Here is a 17,868-nt window from a genome sequence, read left to right as displayed (position 1 = left end):
TATATATATATATGTATATATATATATATATATATATGTATATATGATATATGATATTATGATATATATGATCTTATGATAGTCAATAATTATATTTTCATTAAAATTTTCAAAAATATATAAACGATCAACGATATCAACGATTTCTTTTATTGCTTTTCTGCTGATGTATACTGAGAGTTGTTTCTTCCCTAATGTTCTTTAATATACATTTTAGGAACATCATTTATTTATCTTTATTACAATTTTCTTATTTATAGATATGCTCGGTTGTATTCATTAATGAACAGATCTAACCATTATATCAAACATCATGTTTCCAAGTAAATGAGTCCGTTTATGTAGCTTATCATTCTTGATTGTTACGGAATGTCATATGCTCTTTATTACATGCCTATACATGTTTCCTTTATATTATTATGGAGAATGTTTTTCCTTATTATAAACAACTTTTATCGACTATCTACTCCTATATCATATTTTTTTTATTACATTATTTGATCTGCTCGTTATTCTTACTACTCTATTTCGAATATCACTGTTTATTTAAATACACATTGCCAAATAACGAATTTAGTAATTTACTGATTGCATATATTTATAAGAAATCTCTACTTTTTGGTTTGTCCTGTTTTACATGAAAATAATTGCTTAATCAGAGTTGAAAAAAAACCGTTTTTTTATTTTATTTAAAGGAGTTTTGTGTGTTTTGTTGTTGTTTTTTTTGCTTATTTAAAACAAAGATTTAAATGATAATTTATGCTCTAAATTAAAACTATTTAATATTATTGATAAATAATTAAACATGATAAAAACAAAGAATAACCAAATCTTTTAAATATGCTTATTTATTGCTTTACGTTTCAACTTAACAAGCAAATAAAAGTTTTCAAAGTTTGTAATGTATCTAAAAGAATGAGTTCCGTTTAGTTTGTGAGTACATATGAAAATGCTATACTTTAGCATTATTTATTGTCATTAATTTATAGCATTTGTATCAAATGGCATAATAAAATGACCATGTCCTTTTTTATTGAATAAATTTATTAAATACTTTTTAATTGAAATTTTATCCTTTAACTTTAAGAAGCATGAAAAATGCGAGGTAACATATTTTCAATTAAAATATATTTGAAAATAATGGAATAATACGAAGAACTAAAATATCAAAAAGCTTTGTTCTGGTATGAATGATTTAAGAAAATAGAATAACCACTTTTTATTAGTTTCATTTTAGCAAGAGAAGCTTTAAGCATAATAGTGCTTATAAAGAATGCAGTAATAAATTAAAGAATTTATTTTGATAATATTTCAAATGAATTTTGAATATTTTTGCACTCCCTCCTTGATATAAGCATTTAAAATATTCTAATAATTAATAAAAACATTTCTGCATACTAACAATAGAAAATTTGTTTGCAACGATAGCTGAAAAGATTCTATAACTAAACTGAAAAATAAAATGTGAAGGTCTGAAAAGATCTCTTATCCCCTAAGCTTTTAATTGCTCAATGTTATTGTTTAAATTTACTCACATTTTGACTTAGTTTTAAATTTACTCACATTTTGACTTAATTTTAAATTTACTTATATTTTGACTTAATTTTAAATTTACTCACATAATGTATTTTACTAATAAATTTTTGAGGAAGAGCAGTAATAAGTAAACATTTAGAAATTACATATCACATATGTTTATTTGACTAAAGATTATAAAATCTCAAGATTATAGAGATTTTTTATGGAAAAATTTACTTTTTTTCACTTGGTTACCTTTAAAGGAAAAGTATTTACGCGAACAACAGAAAACTAAGCTATTTAAACAATTTAACGAGATAGATTTTTTATTAAAACAGTTTATTTTAAAACAGGTAACCCTGCTCATACAAATTAATAATTCTTACAAATTAATAATTTTAAAGGAAAAAAAAATAGACAGTAAACATTAACAGTTGTTATGATACGTTGCAAATAGTAAGTAAATAATGAAGTACCTCAAAAAAAATTTCTTTAGAAAAAGTACCTACGTTTTAATTTGCTTAAGTTATCTAAATTGTTAATATGTCTCTTTATCAGATTGTTATCGGCTTCTTTTCAATATTATTTTAACTTTTTTATGAACCTTTTTGTTGCAATAATTTTGATGTATTTTTATATACATGAAATTTACATAATATTACTAACAGTACTTGAACACTTTTAAGCAAATTACTTTTTAAAAAATATACATAACCGTAAATTGTTTAATAAATTGAATTGAGTGAGTGATATATATANTAAATATATATATATATATATATATAATTTAAGTAGCAACTTAATTTATTAAAATACATGTCTAACGTTGAAATACAAAGGCATAGAGCATTCGCATAATAAGGAACTTCATTGCTGGTTTAAAATATTATCATTATTGTTATTACTTTTCAAGTTTTTTTTAGAACCGTGGAAGCTAATTCTTTAAATAAAAGAAATGATTCAAATATAAAATAAGAATAAAGCTAGAAATAATAATGATTAAAACATCTTTTAATATTAAAAAAAACGTATGGATTAGTTGGTTGATTGGAATAACATGTCAGGTTCAATTCTGAACAAATTCAAATTACACGGTTAGCTGTAGGAATATACAATTAATTTATTTTTTAAATAAGTCATATTGTAATGAATTTAACTATTTCACAAATATTTCATGACCTTTACACTAAAAGGGCTACAATTTTGAAATGATCTTAGCTGTTATTTAGCATGTTTTTCAGCTAAGCACTTCAAATATGGATACAAATTAATTATCTAATTATACATTGCACTATTAGAAAAATATTTCATGTAAAATATTGTCACAATAATTGTTATAAAAGTCATCACGCTAGCATTATGATTTAAACGAAATTAGATACTTACCTTAATTTTCACCACATATAAAAGATTGTCCAAGACTAAATTAGAACACTGAAAGGACATACTTACTTAAAAAAGTATGAAACGAATGAAGTATTGTCTGTAAGTACATACCGTATATTTATTGGTCATTCTTGTTGTGCCGCACTTATGGAAATTGTCTAAAGGTAATATAATTACAGCTTTTTGTTCCGCAACCTTTGGCAGACAGCCTAAAAGAATGAGAGAAATGCATTTAATTACTGCAAATAGAGTAATTAAATAATAAATTTTACTAATTCAATAAACATTTTCCAACAAAAATCTCATTTGTTTATGTGATTGCGAGAAAAAAAGTATCTTACCTTTACAACAACTTTTGGTATAATTTCTAGTACGATTTTGTAATCAGAATTTAAATTTAAAAACAGAAATTACCGGGCTATATTATGGTTTGCAGTGTTAGAAAATTTCTCTGAAAGAATGGTTAAGTAACAATTTTAATAAATGTTTCACCATATTGAAAGAAAACAGTCAAATAGCCATGAATAGTTTGGCATTCAAACTGTTAAGTCTGAGAAAAACTGTTTATTAATTGCTTTCACCTAATGCGGTTAAACAACCAAAATTTTATCGCCCAACCCAGGCTCACTTAATGAAGACACTTAGTTTTTCGAATGAAGACACTTAGTTGAAGACGCTCAGTTTAGTTTTTTGAAGACACTTAGTTTTTTATTATTGCCGATGAGACTTATTTGGCAATCTCATGAGCAACAGAATAGGGGTTCGAGTCTCAAAATATTTCCTCGATTATCTTCAACACATGAAGAATTTCCAGTGTCCTGTTTTCCCCTATTTGTGACCCTGGATTATTAGAGGACGATACTCTTTTTTAAGCATAGATGGTAGCACTATGGTTGGTTAAATTTCTTTTTTACAGTTTTGAAGCTATGCTAGTGGTAAATGGTTATAGTACCACAAAATACGTAAAGATTTGCATCCATGGCTTTTTAATCATACTAGTTGTAAGCAGTTTCAAAACCGTAAAGGTAAAAAAATGCTCTTTATCATAAATTTTACGATTAATTAGAAGGACAGACTACTGCCGGTTATTTTACCGTAATTTTGGAATGAAAATTCTAACAGTGTGGACATACATCAAATGGGCTGATGTATTAATTATTTGTAAAACTTTGGCGTATCTAAGCCTTTCAAAAATACGCATTATGACTTATACCGTATTGGATATGCAATCAGAGACCTAAAAAATGGATATAGTTTAAAAGTTTAAAAATCATGTTCTTCAATAAAAGTTGACTTTAAAAATTATTTCATCGTTTTTCTGGTGTTAAAATGATAAGATTAATATTTCTGTATCAGATATTTTTTATTTATTGGGAACATTTCGACGCAATGAATTTGCATTATATTAATTCAACTTTGTTATCTATCAATTAAGAAATATTCAATGGTTCTCAGTAATGTGTTCTATATCACAAGAATTGTCCGAAGTTTAAAATTAACACTTAAAAATGTTGTATACACATTTAATTGTTGTGAATATGTATCGACGTGATGACTAAAAAATATCCAATATTAGCTTTTGATTTGTCTGCTGATAGTAATCACCAATACGATATTTCAAAAAGCTTTATTTTTGAAGCTGGCAAAATTTTTTTAATAAAAATTGAGCCATTATCATGCGGATTAATCACAAATTAATTATAGGGAAATATCTTTAAAAAGAAGGACTTTATTTTTAAAATACTTTCAACTAAACAAACCTAAGAAATAACAACGTTTTAACCTAAACAAGTTTTGAATAGATTATTTATACAAGAAAGGAAACAAATAATGAAGATATTGCTATACATTTACTGCCGAACATAAATGTGGAGAAATAAACCATTTGATTAGAGACTATAATGTGCTCATAGAGAAGTAAAATATTCATAAGCCTTATTTTGCAAATGTTCCATGATAGACAATAAGATGTATCTGTGAATTGCGGAGACGTGTAAAGTTCATATTTAGAAACAATGCTAAATGATTATGATTAATGCTTGATGCAAAAATAATACTTTTTGATAAATGTGCTGATCATTACATTTGTCTATTATATAAATTGCTTCCAGTCTAAATTTCTGGATGAAATAATGTTCCTAAGAGTACCCCTTTTTCTTTCTTTTTTTATCCCAAACTTAGTTTTCAAGATCTAACCAGTTTGTGAAGATTTACATATTGTTATTAGTTCTTGATGCAGTACTGTCAGTTCCGTATATTGTACCGTATATTAAACTATACATTCAGCTCGACTTGAATCATCACAGTACAAAAAAAAATCACATTACGAAATCTGTTGCTTTTAACAGATTACCTTGAAATAAGCTGTGACCGATGCATTAACATTCACGATTAATTAGAATTTCGTATTAGACTGGTTCTGTGGTCTTGTTGCTGCTTCTTCCTCAATTTTTTACTAATCAAATGATTTTATTCCATATTGATTTGATATGTGCACTGCACTCTGTCACAAATTTCTGTAAAATTTGAAGAGTTGACCATTTATTTATACGGTCAACTCTCTTTTTTTGAGAAAAAAAGGACAGTTCTCTTTTTTGTAACAAACTTCATCAAAATTAGCAGATTTATTTACACCATTAATTTAAACGGTTATTATAGAAGCAGTCCAGGGACCAAATCCAGCTGTCGCCAAAGAGTTTTTCTCTTAAATTTTTTAAACATTGGTGAGCATGTACACTGTAAGAAATTCGGATCAAATTACATTAAAAATTATCGGCACTCAGGGGGCCGGTTCTTTTAATCATGAAATCAATTTTCTCCGGAATATGCAATATAACAAAAAATCTGATAAAACGTAATTTTTAAAGAAATGAAAACAGTTAAAGCACTCTAATTAAATAAATATTACAGTTAAAGTTACAGTATACTATTTTACGACAAAGATAGTTTTTACCGTAAAATGGATTTTACGGATAATGCATTCAAAGTGCTGGTACTTTACACTATAATTTGATCCGAAATTTTTACAGGGTAAGACTACGTTTTCAACATAAAAAAAAGAAATGATTTACTTTCATGCCATAAAATTAAACAAATACATCTGACTTTCTACGTATCTGCAGTGGCATAAATTTTTATAATTTAAGACAACGGAACAATATTCATATAACCTAATATAGACTGTTTCTTTTTCTACGTATGACTGTAAAAAAATTGTGGTTGAATGAAAAAGTAATAAAATGAAATTTTTAAATCTGATTCCCTGCATATAATATACATTTTTAAAATTTAGAGCAATGCAATAGGGAGCATTTTATTCTTCCTATATCTATGACTACAAAATTATACTTAGCACGGAGAAAAAAATTCTTATATAATTACCGGTCTGCATAAGAATCACATTTCTGGTAAAAAAAAAGTATAATTTTGATTAATAAAAACAAAATATACGGTGTTTAAAACAATTAATTGGTAATTTTTCCGTTCATATAATAACGGTTTACCGGAAATTCTGGTTTTCAAAATTATAGTTTTAATTAATAGACATTTAAAAAAATTAAGGAAAATAGATGATTTTTGTGCCATGCTCAAATATACTATGATAAAATTAATACATTTAACAAATATTTTCATATTATTAAACCATATATTATTATTAATTCTATCAAAATTTTTACAACAGCACTTCGATGAAAATTACCGAGCTTTTTGCTGTTCTCATAGAACCAGAAACACGATAAATATTATAATATTCTGGTAGTTTTGACTATACATTTTCTCCCAGTGCATTTTTATGTGAAAAAAATGAAATTTCTACTTCTGACTCTCCACGTACCTTTAATGACATATATCTATAAAATTTAAGACAGTGCAAAACTGAGAGTTTTTCTTTTGATGTGTAGGGCTGCGAAATTGAACTTAGCTTTTACGTCACATATAGATTTATTTAACGTCATTTATACGCCTAACATAGAAAAGGTCAAGTAATTGCATAAATATTTCTATTAGAAAGCAGGAAATCAAAATATAAATTACGTTTCTAAGTTGAAATTTTTATAAGGGTTTAATCAGTAAATTTTTATAATGAAGTTAGACAGTTCACAGTAAATAAAGGAAAAAATTTAATAAGCAAGTTACTTAATAATTAGGTCACAAAAATTTAGTGTAATTAAGCTAACAAATTAAAAAGGAAGGAAAGGAGGATAAAAGTCTTACAATCAGCTTCAAATGCAATAAACGTATTTGGATTGATTAGGCGCATTTCCAAAAGAATATTAAGAAAATTTATTCAATAGAAAAAATAAATAAAACCTACTCTTCTTGTAGAATTAAACTATGTTATGATGAATGAAATCTTCACAATTAGAAACTAGTATCACAAATACAAAAATAATAAATACATTTATAATTTTAAGACAATTTCTCAGATTTAACAAATGGTATTTATTGCCAAACTGAAAGGCGGATCTTAATTAGGGTAAGTCTAGGTTAGATGACTAGTTTAAAATTCTCCGATATTTTTTATTATATTGCAGTAGAAGCAGTTTAACTTGATATTGATTTGGATAAAGCATTATTTTTTCTGACAACTAAAAGTGTGATTTTATTGAAAAAGTGTGACAACTAAAAGTGTGAAAACAAAATTTTATTCTCTAGTGTAAATAGTATTATTCAAGTTAAAACCCAATTATCTTGCGTTAAGAGTGAAGTTTTAATCAAAACTTAAATATCTTGAATATTAAAATATCTTGTACCTGAATTAAGAGAGTTGAGCTAAATGATTCAACCACTTTAAACCCTACTGGTCAAAGGTTATCGTCAACACCTTGATTCGGATTTTTTTTCTCAAATAAATATTATCACCCCTAACTCTGAAACAGGATAGGACCGGAAACACATTTTATCTAAAATCTCTAATAAAGAAAAGGCAATTAAATAAATAGTAGAATTAAAATAAATATTAAATAAGTTATATTAGAAAATAAAATAAAATGCGATACAATTAAAGTTATCAAAACAGTACAAACTTTTAAAACCTTTGTCGAAAATGTGGTAAAGTTTTTTCGAAAGTGATTATTTATATCTGTACTTTAGATTTAGCTCATTAGATACTTTTTACTTATTTTCCAAGAAAAATTCAATCTCTACCTGTTCTTGTAAGCTTTTCGTAGTTAACTGTATGATATATATGTTGTTTTCCATATTTTAACTTCTTTTTCTGCATTATATTGCCACATTCCCTAGTCAAAAAAGGAGAAATGGCCACTTCTTAGTTTAATTTCACACAATTTTTCCATGATTTTTTCTCAATATTTCATTAATTTTTGCTCAAAATATATTGTTTTGCTCGAAATGTAATTTTTTAAGAATTCAAAATATGCATAAACATTTCTTGTATCTTTTTTCTTAGTACTTTTGTTCTGAATATAGCCCTTTATCCTAGGCGAAATAAAATCATTAGTCTAAATAAAGTCATGGGATGTTAATATAAATGCAAAAAGCAAACAATATTTAAAGACACTAATTTCTAGAACATATTTTTGTTTAGCATTTTCAATCAGTACGCTTTCAATTAAAGATGCGAACAAAGATTTTTGGGTTGTCAAAGTGCAACTTAAAAAACATTAGCTGCTATATTGCGACTAAAGATTCAATTAGATTAAACATTTTAACGATATTGTAAACAAAATAGACAAGCTGTTTAATTTATTTGCTTGTTTTAGTATTTAATGATTAAATTAAATGCATATTTTTTAATTAATTTTTAAGCAATAAATGAACTATTGAATAAAGGTCAAACTTAAAATATTAAGCAGTGATTTTTCTTTAAACTTCACGCTTTAATAATATTATTTAAAAATGATTAGAATTTGAAAATTTCTAAACAGAAATTAATTCAAAATCTTTTTACATGGAAAGCAGCAAATACGCAGACATTTTTTTTATTTTTCGGATTATTATTTCTTTCCCTACGAAATCTCCTCACGTATCGCCATTTTTTAATTATTTAAAATGTTATTTGAATTCAAGACAACGTTTTTAATTCATAAATTACAGAAATTTGTTCATGCAAATTTAATTACTGTTTTCTAGTTTATATTCTGGTACTGTTTGATACTGTTATAAGACGATTTTATTTGAAAGGAAATCTATTATTCTATTATATAAAATTTGCACATAGTAAAAAATGTTTTATCCGTTTATCTGTGTAATCAAAACTGTATATTTTGATAGAAGTTTTTAAAATAGAAAAGAGAGAACAGTATTTCGAACGCAAGAAAAAAATATATTGGAATTTTGTATCAGGAATACGCAGAAGCAAAATTAAACGTTTCCACTTTGATTGAATAAAATTTAAGTTCAATAAAAGTTGGTATTGCTGAATTAATTTATTAATTTTCAAGAATGGCTATTAACTACTTTTTTTCATAAAATTTAACTATTCATAAATTGGCTGATGTTTAGAATTGTCAAATTTAAGTAGCAAGGTTATTGCTAACATAATTAGAAATCACACGATCAGGATATATAGAAACAATTCAAATCAACAAGAATTTTTGAAAGAGGNTTCTGAGTTTTTTCGAGCCCTGGGATATATAGAAACAAATCAAATCATCAAGAATTCTTGAAAGAGGTCAAAACGCTACAAAAATAATTTTATCAGTGACGATTTTTTTTAATTCCTCTTGAAAATGTATGTTTTGGCAGGATGATTAATTGTTAGAAATATTGTATGAAAATTCAATAAAATATTGGCAAATAAATTTAAAATACTCAAGCAATTTTAACTCTAAAAAACTAATTAAAAATTAAATCTGGTTAATTCTTGGGATTAAAAATTAATGGGATTATTCGATTTCGCGAGCCTTTGGATAGGATATTTAATATGAATTGACCTTTTATTCTCGGCAGTTGCAGCCATTATTTGCTTGTTCCGGAATAATCCACTGCTTTATTGAAAATATTTTTGTGTTAGAATGTTGATTGAATGAGGGTTCAGGCAGGTAAACGACCACCAAATAATGCGTTTTAAGAGCATTAAATTTCATTATTGCTTTTTTTTAGACTCTTTTCCTTCTATTAAAAAATATTTTCCAGATCACCTTACTTTATGTTCACCCTCTTGTTAATAGATGACACTACTGTAAAATTGATAATTCTCTTTGAATCAACTTTTGCTTTTCTACAAAAAGGCGTTCTTGAGTGATTTTATAGCGAGTTTTTAATTTGCCCGAATCGGTCAAGAATGTTCTAATTTAGACTTTTCTAAAATAATTTTGTTCCTGTTTTAATAACAGGCGTTTATTTAGGTTAACAGGCGGTTATAATTTAAGTTCTATTTATACTATTTACACTTGAACCTACAACTATTTATATACTATTCAAATACAAAATTTCCATTCCGCAAATGTCCAGTGCTTGTTTTGTTTTCTTTCTATCGAAAGAAAACAAGGAAAACAGGAAAAAAAATAATTGAAATTCTCAAAATTATTGAAAAAAAGCTAAAAATTAAAGTTTGATAATAAAACAACCAAAAGATAATCTCGTCATCACTTCACACGCTTATATAGTGTGTATTATATAGTGCTTTTGAATATTTTATCAGTATAGTTAAGGCAAAACATGGCTATACAACAGTATCAGAAGCACCAAAAAAATAAATAAAAAAGCGAAGGAAGGAAACCGATTCCTTAACTAACAAAAATCACAATAACAAGTAAAAATCACAAAAATGCAAGAAAAATAAAAAATAAAACGCAAATAGGATCATATAAAGCGAGAAGTGAGAACGGATGTCATGTACTTACTAGATCTCGCAAAAATGATTTAAAAATACTATCGTGACTAAGTTGCCAGACTACATAATAAAAATTAAAACTTAAATAGAGGGTAGTGAGATATATTCTAAGGCGTTTTCTTACTGAGGTACACAATCGCATTTGATTTGTCTGTTGCCTTGGGTTGGCTCGGAAACTGAATTTGCGTAAGGTAATAATAAACAATACTGGATAATTCAGAGTATAAGATAGAAATTTAAAAACAACATTTTATCTCGATGAATTTTAGAAAATTAATGAACATTTATTGAAAAAATATTAATGGAATATCGGAGGAGGCTATAGGTAGGTTAAAAATAATTTGCACATATGCACACGCATTTGCACATGGTAAAAATATCAATTTAGATAACAGAAATATATTAATGTAAATATATTCGCTTATTAATTTTAACATACAGTTAACTCAATGATTTTGTATGGAATTTTATTACATTTGTTGGATATCCATTGTTTTTAATCAAATTTTGGAAGAGAGTGTTTGTTATATTTTTATTTTTTTATTTTACTTTTGGATAAACAAATATTACAACAAATTCGTTTAATTTCTTTATTTGATTAAAAATAGGATTTAAATAAATGTATTCTTAGCAATTTTCTCTTTTTGCTTACATATATATTTATATATAAGCCAAACCCTAAATAAGATTTTAGCTTTTGCAATTCTGAACTTTAATATATACAAAATGAGATAATTACTCTTTATTAAATAAATTACTCTTAATAATAATTACTCCCATTACTTTAATTAATAACTACTCTTTATTAAATAAAAAAGACACTCTCCAAAGAAACATTTTTCAATTTTGTCTGCTTAGCCATTGAATATCAACAAGATAAATCAATGATAGTATTTTGGATTAAATTTTTAATTTATAATTCCTTAACAATATATTATTATTATTATTATTTTGTATCTGTATGATATGAAGATTAATGTTTGCAGAATAATTAACTCCGTCTTAAAATATATTATTAATGTTTTTTTATTTAATAACATATATGTGAAATTTCTATTTATCACCCATATTTTCCGTCATTTTTTGTGTTATTCAATAAGATTAACTTTGATTTAAAAGGTTTTAAAACAAAAAATAAGCAAACATGAATGTGAGATTTGATGAGTTTTGAGATTTTGTTTACAGCATAAAAAATTGTTGGAAAAAGCTATTAATCCCTTTACAAGCTGTAAAAAAAATCAGCTATCTTAATTAAAAACCGAGAACAGACTTAATATTGTTATATTTGCTTCTTTTTAAACTTTATGTGATAATAAATTTTGAATATTTCCCATGAAGATTTTTTAAACTTAAAAATAATATGTCTAATAATTACTACAAAAGAAAGTGGTATAAAATTTTGGAAATATATATTTACTATTGTTTATTTTAATTGTGTTCAGAAATTTTGGAAAATCATTTTAATTTAAACATTTATTTTGCCCACTAATGTCCGTATTCACCTCTTAACTAACGAACTTAAACGAATGGCTTCAACTATTGTTATGAAAGTTGTGTTTAGGTAAAGTTGACATACGCTGTACATGTCATTTGCGTATTTGCGTATTGCGCTGTACTGCGTTGCGTATTATTGCGTCATATTCGTAATAAGCTAATTGCATATTACGGATACATAAATTAACTCAGCAACTTTGTCACCACCTTTTTTTTAACAAAAAAAACTATGTCCTGCTTTATCACGTAAACTATTGAGACTTGAATATCTCCAAGGAATATTGAATGCCCTTTTAAGAACGAAAAAAAGTGGCACCATAAATGCATTAGATTCATTTTGCCAACACTAGTAAGAATATAATATATTAATAATAGATCTGTAGACAAGCTTTTTTAAGCGTAAAGAGGTAGAAAAAAAACATAAAAGGGATAATGTGCTTTATCACTTTTCTCATATGGGTGTTTTTCTTATATAGACAACGTTATAAGGCTGAGCAAAATAGTACTGAAATTAAAGATATCACAAGCAAACATCGGCGTTTTTTACCGATGAGCTTTGGTAATGATTTTTGTAAAATCAACAATAAAACGTGGTTTTATAATATGTGATAAATTTTGGTGAATGTGTTGAAATTTCATAATACTGTAAAGTATGGCATAAAAACCACTTATTCGGTAAATTTTACTTTTCAGTACTGCATATTTAATATGTGTAGTAATAAAAAGAATAATTTTTAAAATCAGAATTTCCAGTAAACTGTCACTATATGAAGGGAGAAAATTACCAAATGAATATTTAAATACCATGTAATGTGGTTTTTATTATCAGAATTGTGTTTTTTTCAATTCTTTTTAAACCAGAACTGTCATTATCATACAGTACGGTAATTTCATCAGAATTTCTTTCTCCGTGTATAAAGCAATTCTAAAACACAGAACTTATTGATTTGCGCAATTTAAAGACATTGAAATATCTTTGAAGCAACTTATTCTATGCTGATTAGGATAAAAATTGACATTTAATGATCGGATTTTCTGTATGGCTACTGAATATGTGTATAAAGCAATTTTAAAAGATATAACTTATTATTGATTTGTGTAGTTTAAAGACATTGAAATACTTTTGAAGCAACTTATTCTATACTGATTAGGACAAAAGCAGACATTTAATGATTGGGTTTGCTGTATGACTACTAAATATGTGTATTAATAAATTTTAAAAGACATTACTTATTATTGATTCGTGTAATTTAAAGATATTGAAATATTTTTGAAGCAACTTATTCTACACTGATTTGGACAAAAGCAGACATTTAATGATCGGGCTTTCTGTATGACGACTAAATATGTGTATTAATCAATTTTAAAAGACATTACTTATTATTGATTTGTATAATTTAAAGACATTGAAATATTTTTGAAGCAACTTATTCTACACTGATTAGGACAAAAGCAGACATTTAATGATTGGGTTTGCTGTATGACGACTAAATATGTGTATTAATCAATTTTAAAACACATTACTTATTATTGATTTGTGTAATTTAAAGAGATTGAAATATCTTTGAAGCAACTTATTCTGTACTGATTGGAATAAAAATAGACATTTATAACTACTAAATATGTATATGGAAATTGTTAAATGAAATATTTCAAATAAAATATTTCTTACCTTTAAATCCTCTTAAATTATCGATGAAAACATTTGGCTTATTGTCATCCAACATCATTGTAACTTTCATTTCTTTTGCAGAACATGTCACGTCGTAAGTCACTGTAAAAGAAAATGGCGTCAAAAACATTGATTTTTTGGTATTGAGATCACGTTCATAAATTTCTAAAAGTTAAAAAAAAAGCATTATATTTTGTGATGCGTGATCAATACAAAAGCAAACTTTCTATCACTACACATACATTATTATTTTTTAAAGCTAGAAATGGAGTTATTTGCAGAGACAGTCTATTTAAGTTTGAAGCTTTCTGAACTAAATGTGAATACTTGAGTGGAAGTTGGGGATAAATCACAAAAAGGAAAACATGAAAATATATAAAAGCGGAATCAAATTTGGGTTTATGCGAAGTAAATAAATTCTTATTTTAACTATCATTTTACTTTTAAAATTTATATCGGAAGATTATCAAACCAAAGCTATAAATTTTTTTAATTGCACACATTATCGAAAAACTAAAGGACAATTTGCCAAAAATTTTGAATTTTTTTTCATGGCTCAAATATAAAAAAAATAAGTTGAGTTATTCAAATGATCTACAGGGGTTGAACAAAATAATAAAAACATTTTGATACTAACACAACTTTTGATATTCTTAAAAAAATACTTAGAGAATCAGTTTATAATTTAAAATCAGTTTATAAACGCTATATACTTTTTAATTACGCATATTTTAGAAAAACTAAAAAGAAGCAAGGAAAATTTGCCAAAAATTTTGAATCTCTAAAGGCCCAAACATAAAAAAAAACAGGCTGAGTTATTTAACTGGTCTACAGGAGTTGAACAAAAAAATACAAACACTTCCATGCCAACACAAGTTTTTATATTCCTCAAAAAATACTTAGAGAATCAGCTTATGAATTAAGAAGTGTTGGTATCGTGCGATTTCTCATACATATCAATGAAGCTTACAATTTGAGGTTTGAGGGACTGACAATAAATACAAACGAAAAAAAAATGTCTTTGAACACCCTATGCCAAAAAATGTAGTAATAGATTTGTAACTTAAAACTAATATTTTGGTTACTATTTTCAATAATTGCACAAAATTTCGTAAGCCTAGCTTAAATATTAATAGAGATATGGACATTTTTGTAAATTTTTTTTTTGTCTTATGTTTTTTGCGCTGTAACTTTGAAAATATTCAATACAATTGAACGAAGCTTTCGGATCAATTTGAAATTAATTGCAAGATTATTGCATTAAAATTTGAGAAAAATTTCTTGAAAATTGCGCAAGATATGAGTAATTAAGGTAGTTCTTTTATACTGCGAATGCGCGGAAAAAATAAAAAAAATTTTTCTTAAATTTGTTGTGAATCGTATTTGGCAAGTAGAAATTCTCTAAAGATAAGTCTTGTTCTTTTCTGTATTTTGCTCAAAATTTTAGTAAGATTCTTGGTAAAAAAAAATATCGGCGCTTTGTTTTCTTTAACGCTAATATTGGCCACTTTCTCTCTGTTTTTGCTTCCTCATGCACCCAGCTATCTTAGAGCAACTCAGTTTCCATGAAAACGGTTGCAATGCGGTCTATCTGCCTTTCTCTCCAGTGTCAACTTGAGGTGAAACGAAGTATAATACAAAGAGTCCGATTTGAATATTTTAAAATTTTAAAAAGTTTCAAGCAATTTTCTCACTTTTTAAAAGAAAGCTCAAAATTATAAGGGTTTTTCCACAAATATCATTTTGTATTATTAACCATGATTTTTTTTTAAAAAAATGACGCCGGCATTGTTGGGGATCATCCCCATAAAAGTATATTCTCTTCCGCATTGGAAGTAATATTTGAAATGCTTTTAAAATTTTGAATTCTTTTCTTAAATTTTCTTCCACGTGTTTTATTTCCTGATGCAATCACACTTTATTATCCGGACCATTGTTATATATTTGTAATCAATCTTGTTTATTGGAAAAAAATAATATTTGAGGAAAACCCCTTATCATGTTGATATTTTTTATCGTTTGCTTTATACCGTGCTATTTTTTCTCAAATAAAACATTATTTTAAAATTGTTACAAGTTTTTTCCACCTTTTTTAATCTACTTTAGCCATTTTAAAAAACATCCCTTTTTTCTAAAATGACAAAGAGTGGATAACTAAATGATTTATTATTCTTTGTATTTATTTTGAAAAAATTTAGTCGCTCGTGAGCACCAATTATAAATATAAATTTCGTTATATTGATCTGATATCAGACATTTATGAATTTCTAAAACTTCTCATGGAAATTATCCTTTTTCTCACTTTTTTTCGAAAGCAATGTTCCTTTTTTAAACTCTCAAATGTTGAATTTACGATCAGAGGCTTCGTATTTATTATCAGTGTATATGCCAATTCGATTATTAATATAATATTATTGTATGTTATTAGTTCAAAAACCTCAATTTCGTTGTTTCGTGACTTCAGTCTTACAAACAATTATCATAAAGAATACTTTTATTATTATCTTGCGAAATTAAATCAGAAAAGGAAAATGAACAATAATTAGAATGTCAAGTCTCTGAAATGTGAGTTACTTATTGTATCATCCAACATAATACATGTAATTATATTCAAACAAATCAAATAATTCTGTCTGCTTTAAGTGAGAACTTTAATATTCCTCATCTAGATCGTATCGTTAGAAACTAAAATGAAGCTCATTTTAATAATTGATTGAACACCATCTGCGGCAGGATTATAAATAATTTCTTGCATATTATAAAGGAAAGTTTACTAGCATAAACACGCGCAATTGCAGTTACTAATAATTTTCATTATGCTAAGTGCAATAAATGAGAATGGTTTCTATAGCTAGTAATTTAGCTTCTAGGCTCTGAGGACATGAATATTACATGAATTAAGTACAATGAAGGAAAGGTTTAATATATAAGAATTCTTCCTATTATGATATAAAATTATATTGTGAAGTATTTTAAATTTCTAAAGAGAAATCGCTATTTCAGCCTTTGAAAAAGGTAGCGCAAAATCTATTTTGAAAAGTACTAATTTACTTTTTAATCCAAATAATTTAAAAACAGAGTTTTTAAAATTTGAGAATATAATTGAAATTTGAAATATAAGATAATGCTTGTGTGAATTGAATATGAAACTAAATAAATAAATCATCAATGAAATCACTAGTTTATGAAACAATCGAGTGCGTCTTACTATTCTCTGCTCCTTTAGAATAATTTAAAGATATGTTTTTTAAAAGTTGAGTTTAAAATTGAAGTTCGAAGTATAAGAAAGTGTTTTAGTTAATTGACTTTATAACTAAATAAAAAAAATTAATTAATAATAGAATTTTTTTTAGAAAATGGAACAAAATTTGGGTACAGTGAAAGTTTTTGAGAATTAGTACTGTAGATCTTGAGGTAAAGTACAGTGGGCAAAAAATAAATGAATAAATAAACAAAAATATATCCCCTTAAAAAACTTTTGTTCTAATAATTAGGTTTTCACAAGTTAAATGTCATTCTTAATAGTTCAAACAGAGACCTTAATTATGCTAATTAAATAGCGCTAACTCTTAATTAAGCTACTGAATAGACACAAAAACGTATTTTCTCTAACTAAACACACATTTTTCAATGGATTTTGATTTTTGATCATGAAAATAAGAACAATCTGGAGAGTGTGGTCGCTATAGTTTTGACAGAGCAGCCGTACCCAATACTCCATACAAGAGTTTTCTTGTCTTTTGGATTGGATTCAAAATTACAAGGTTACGGAGTAAATATTAGTTGCCGTAAACCCAAAAAACTGGGTCAGCTGTTCAACGATGATTATAGAATAAAATTTAATGAAAAAAAACTTTTTTAGGCCAGAAAATTTTGCCGGTTGTTCAACGGCGGTTATAAAATAACTTTTATAGAGCAGTGGTGTGTCAGGGGATAGAACGTTCGTCTTCCAAAGAGGTGAATCTGGTTCGAATCCCAGCGATACGAATTCTGCCCCCGG

At 26.3% G+C, this 17,868-nt stretch overlaps 1 protein-coding gene across 1 annotated transcript in view; it reads right to left on the bottom strand.

The window, feature by feature from the left end:
• Positions 1 to 17,868, bottom strand: part of LOC107438141 (uncharacterized) — a 271,632-nt gene that overhangs the window by 59,750 nt on the left and 194,014 nt on the right. The window contains exons 2-3 of the mRNA XM_016050348.3: positions 13,869 to 13,970; positions 3,016 to 3,113 (exon numbers count right to left, since the gene is read on the bottom strand). Coding sequence (XP_015905834.1) covers positions 3,016 to 3,113; positions 13,869 to 13,970 — 200 coding nt within the window. The remainder of the gene's footprint in view (positions 1 to 3,015; positions 3,114 to 13,868; positions 13,971 to 17,868) is intronic.

The sequence above is a fragment of the Parasteatoda tepidariorum genome, chromosome X2 (genome assembly GCF_043381705.1).
Source record: "Parasteatoda tepidariorum isolate YZ-2023 chromosome X2, CAS_Ptep_4.0, whole genome shotgun sequence".
NCBI lineage: Eukaryota > Metazoa > Arthropoda > Arachnida > Araneae > Theridiidae > Parasteatoda > Parasteatoda tepidariorum.
The sequence above is the reverse complement of the archived record's forward strand: the minus strand, read 5'-3'. Positions and strand labels throughout refer to the sequence as shown.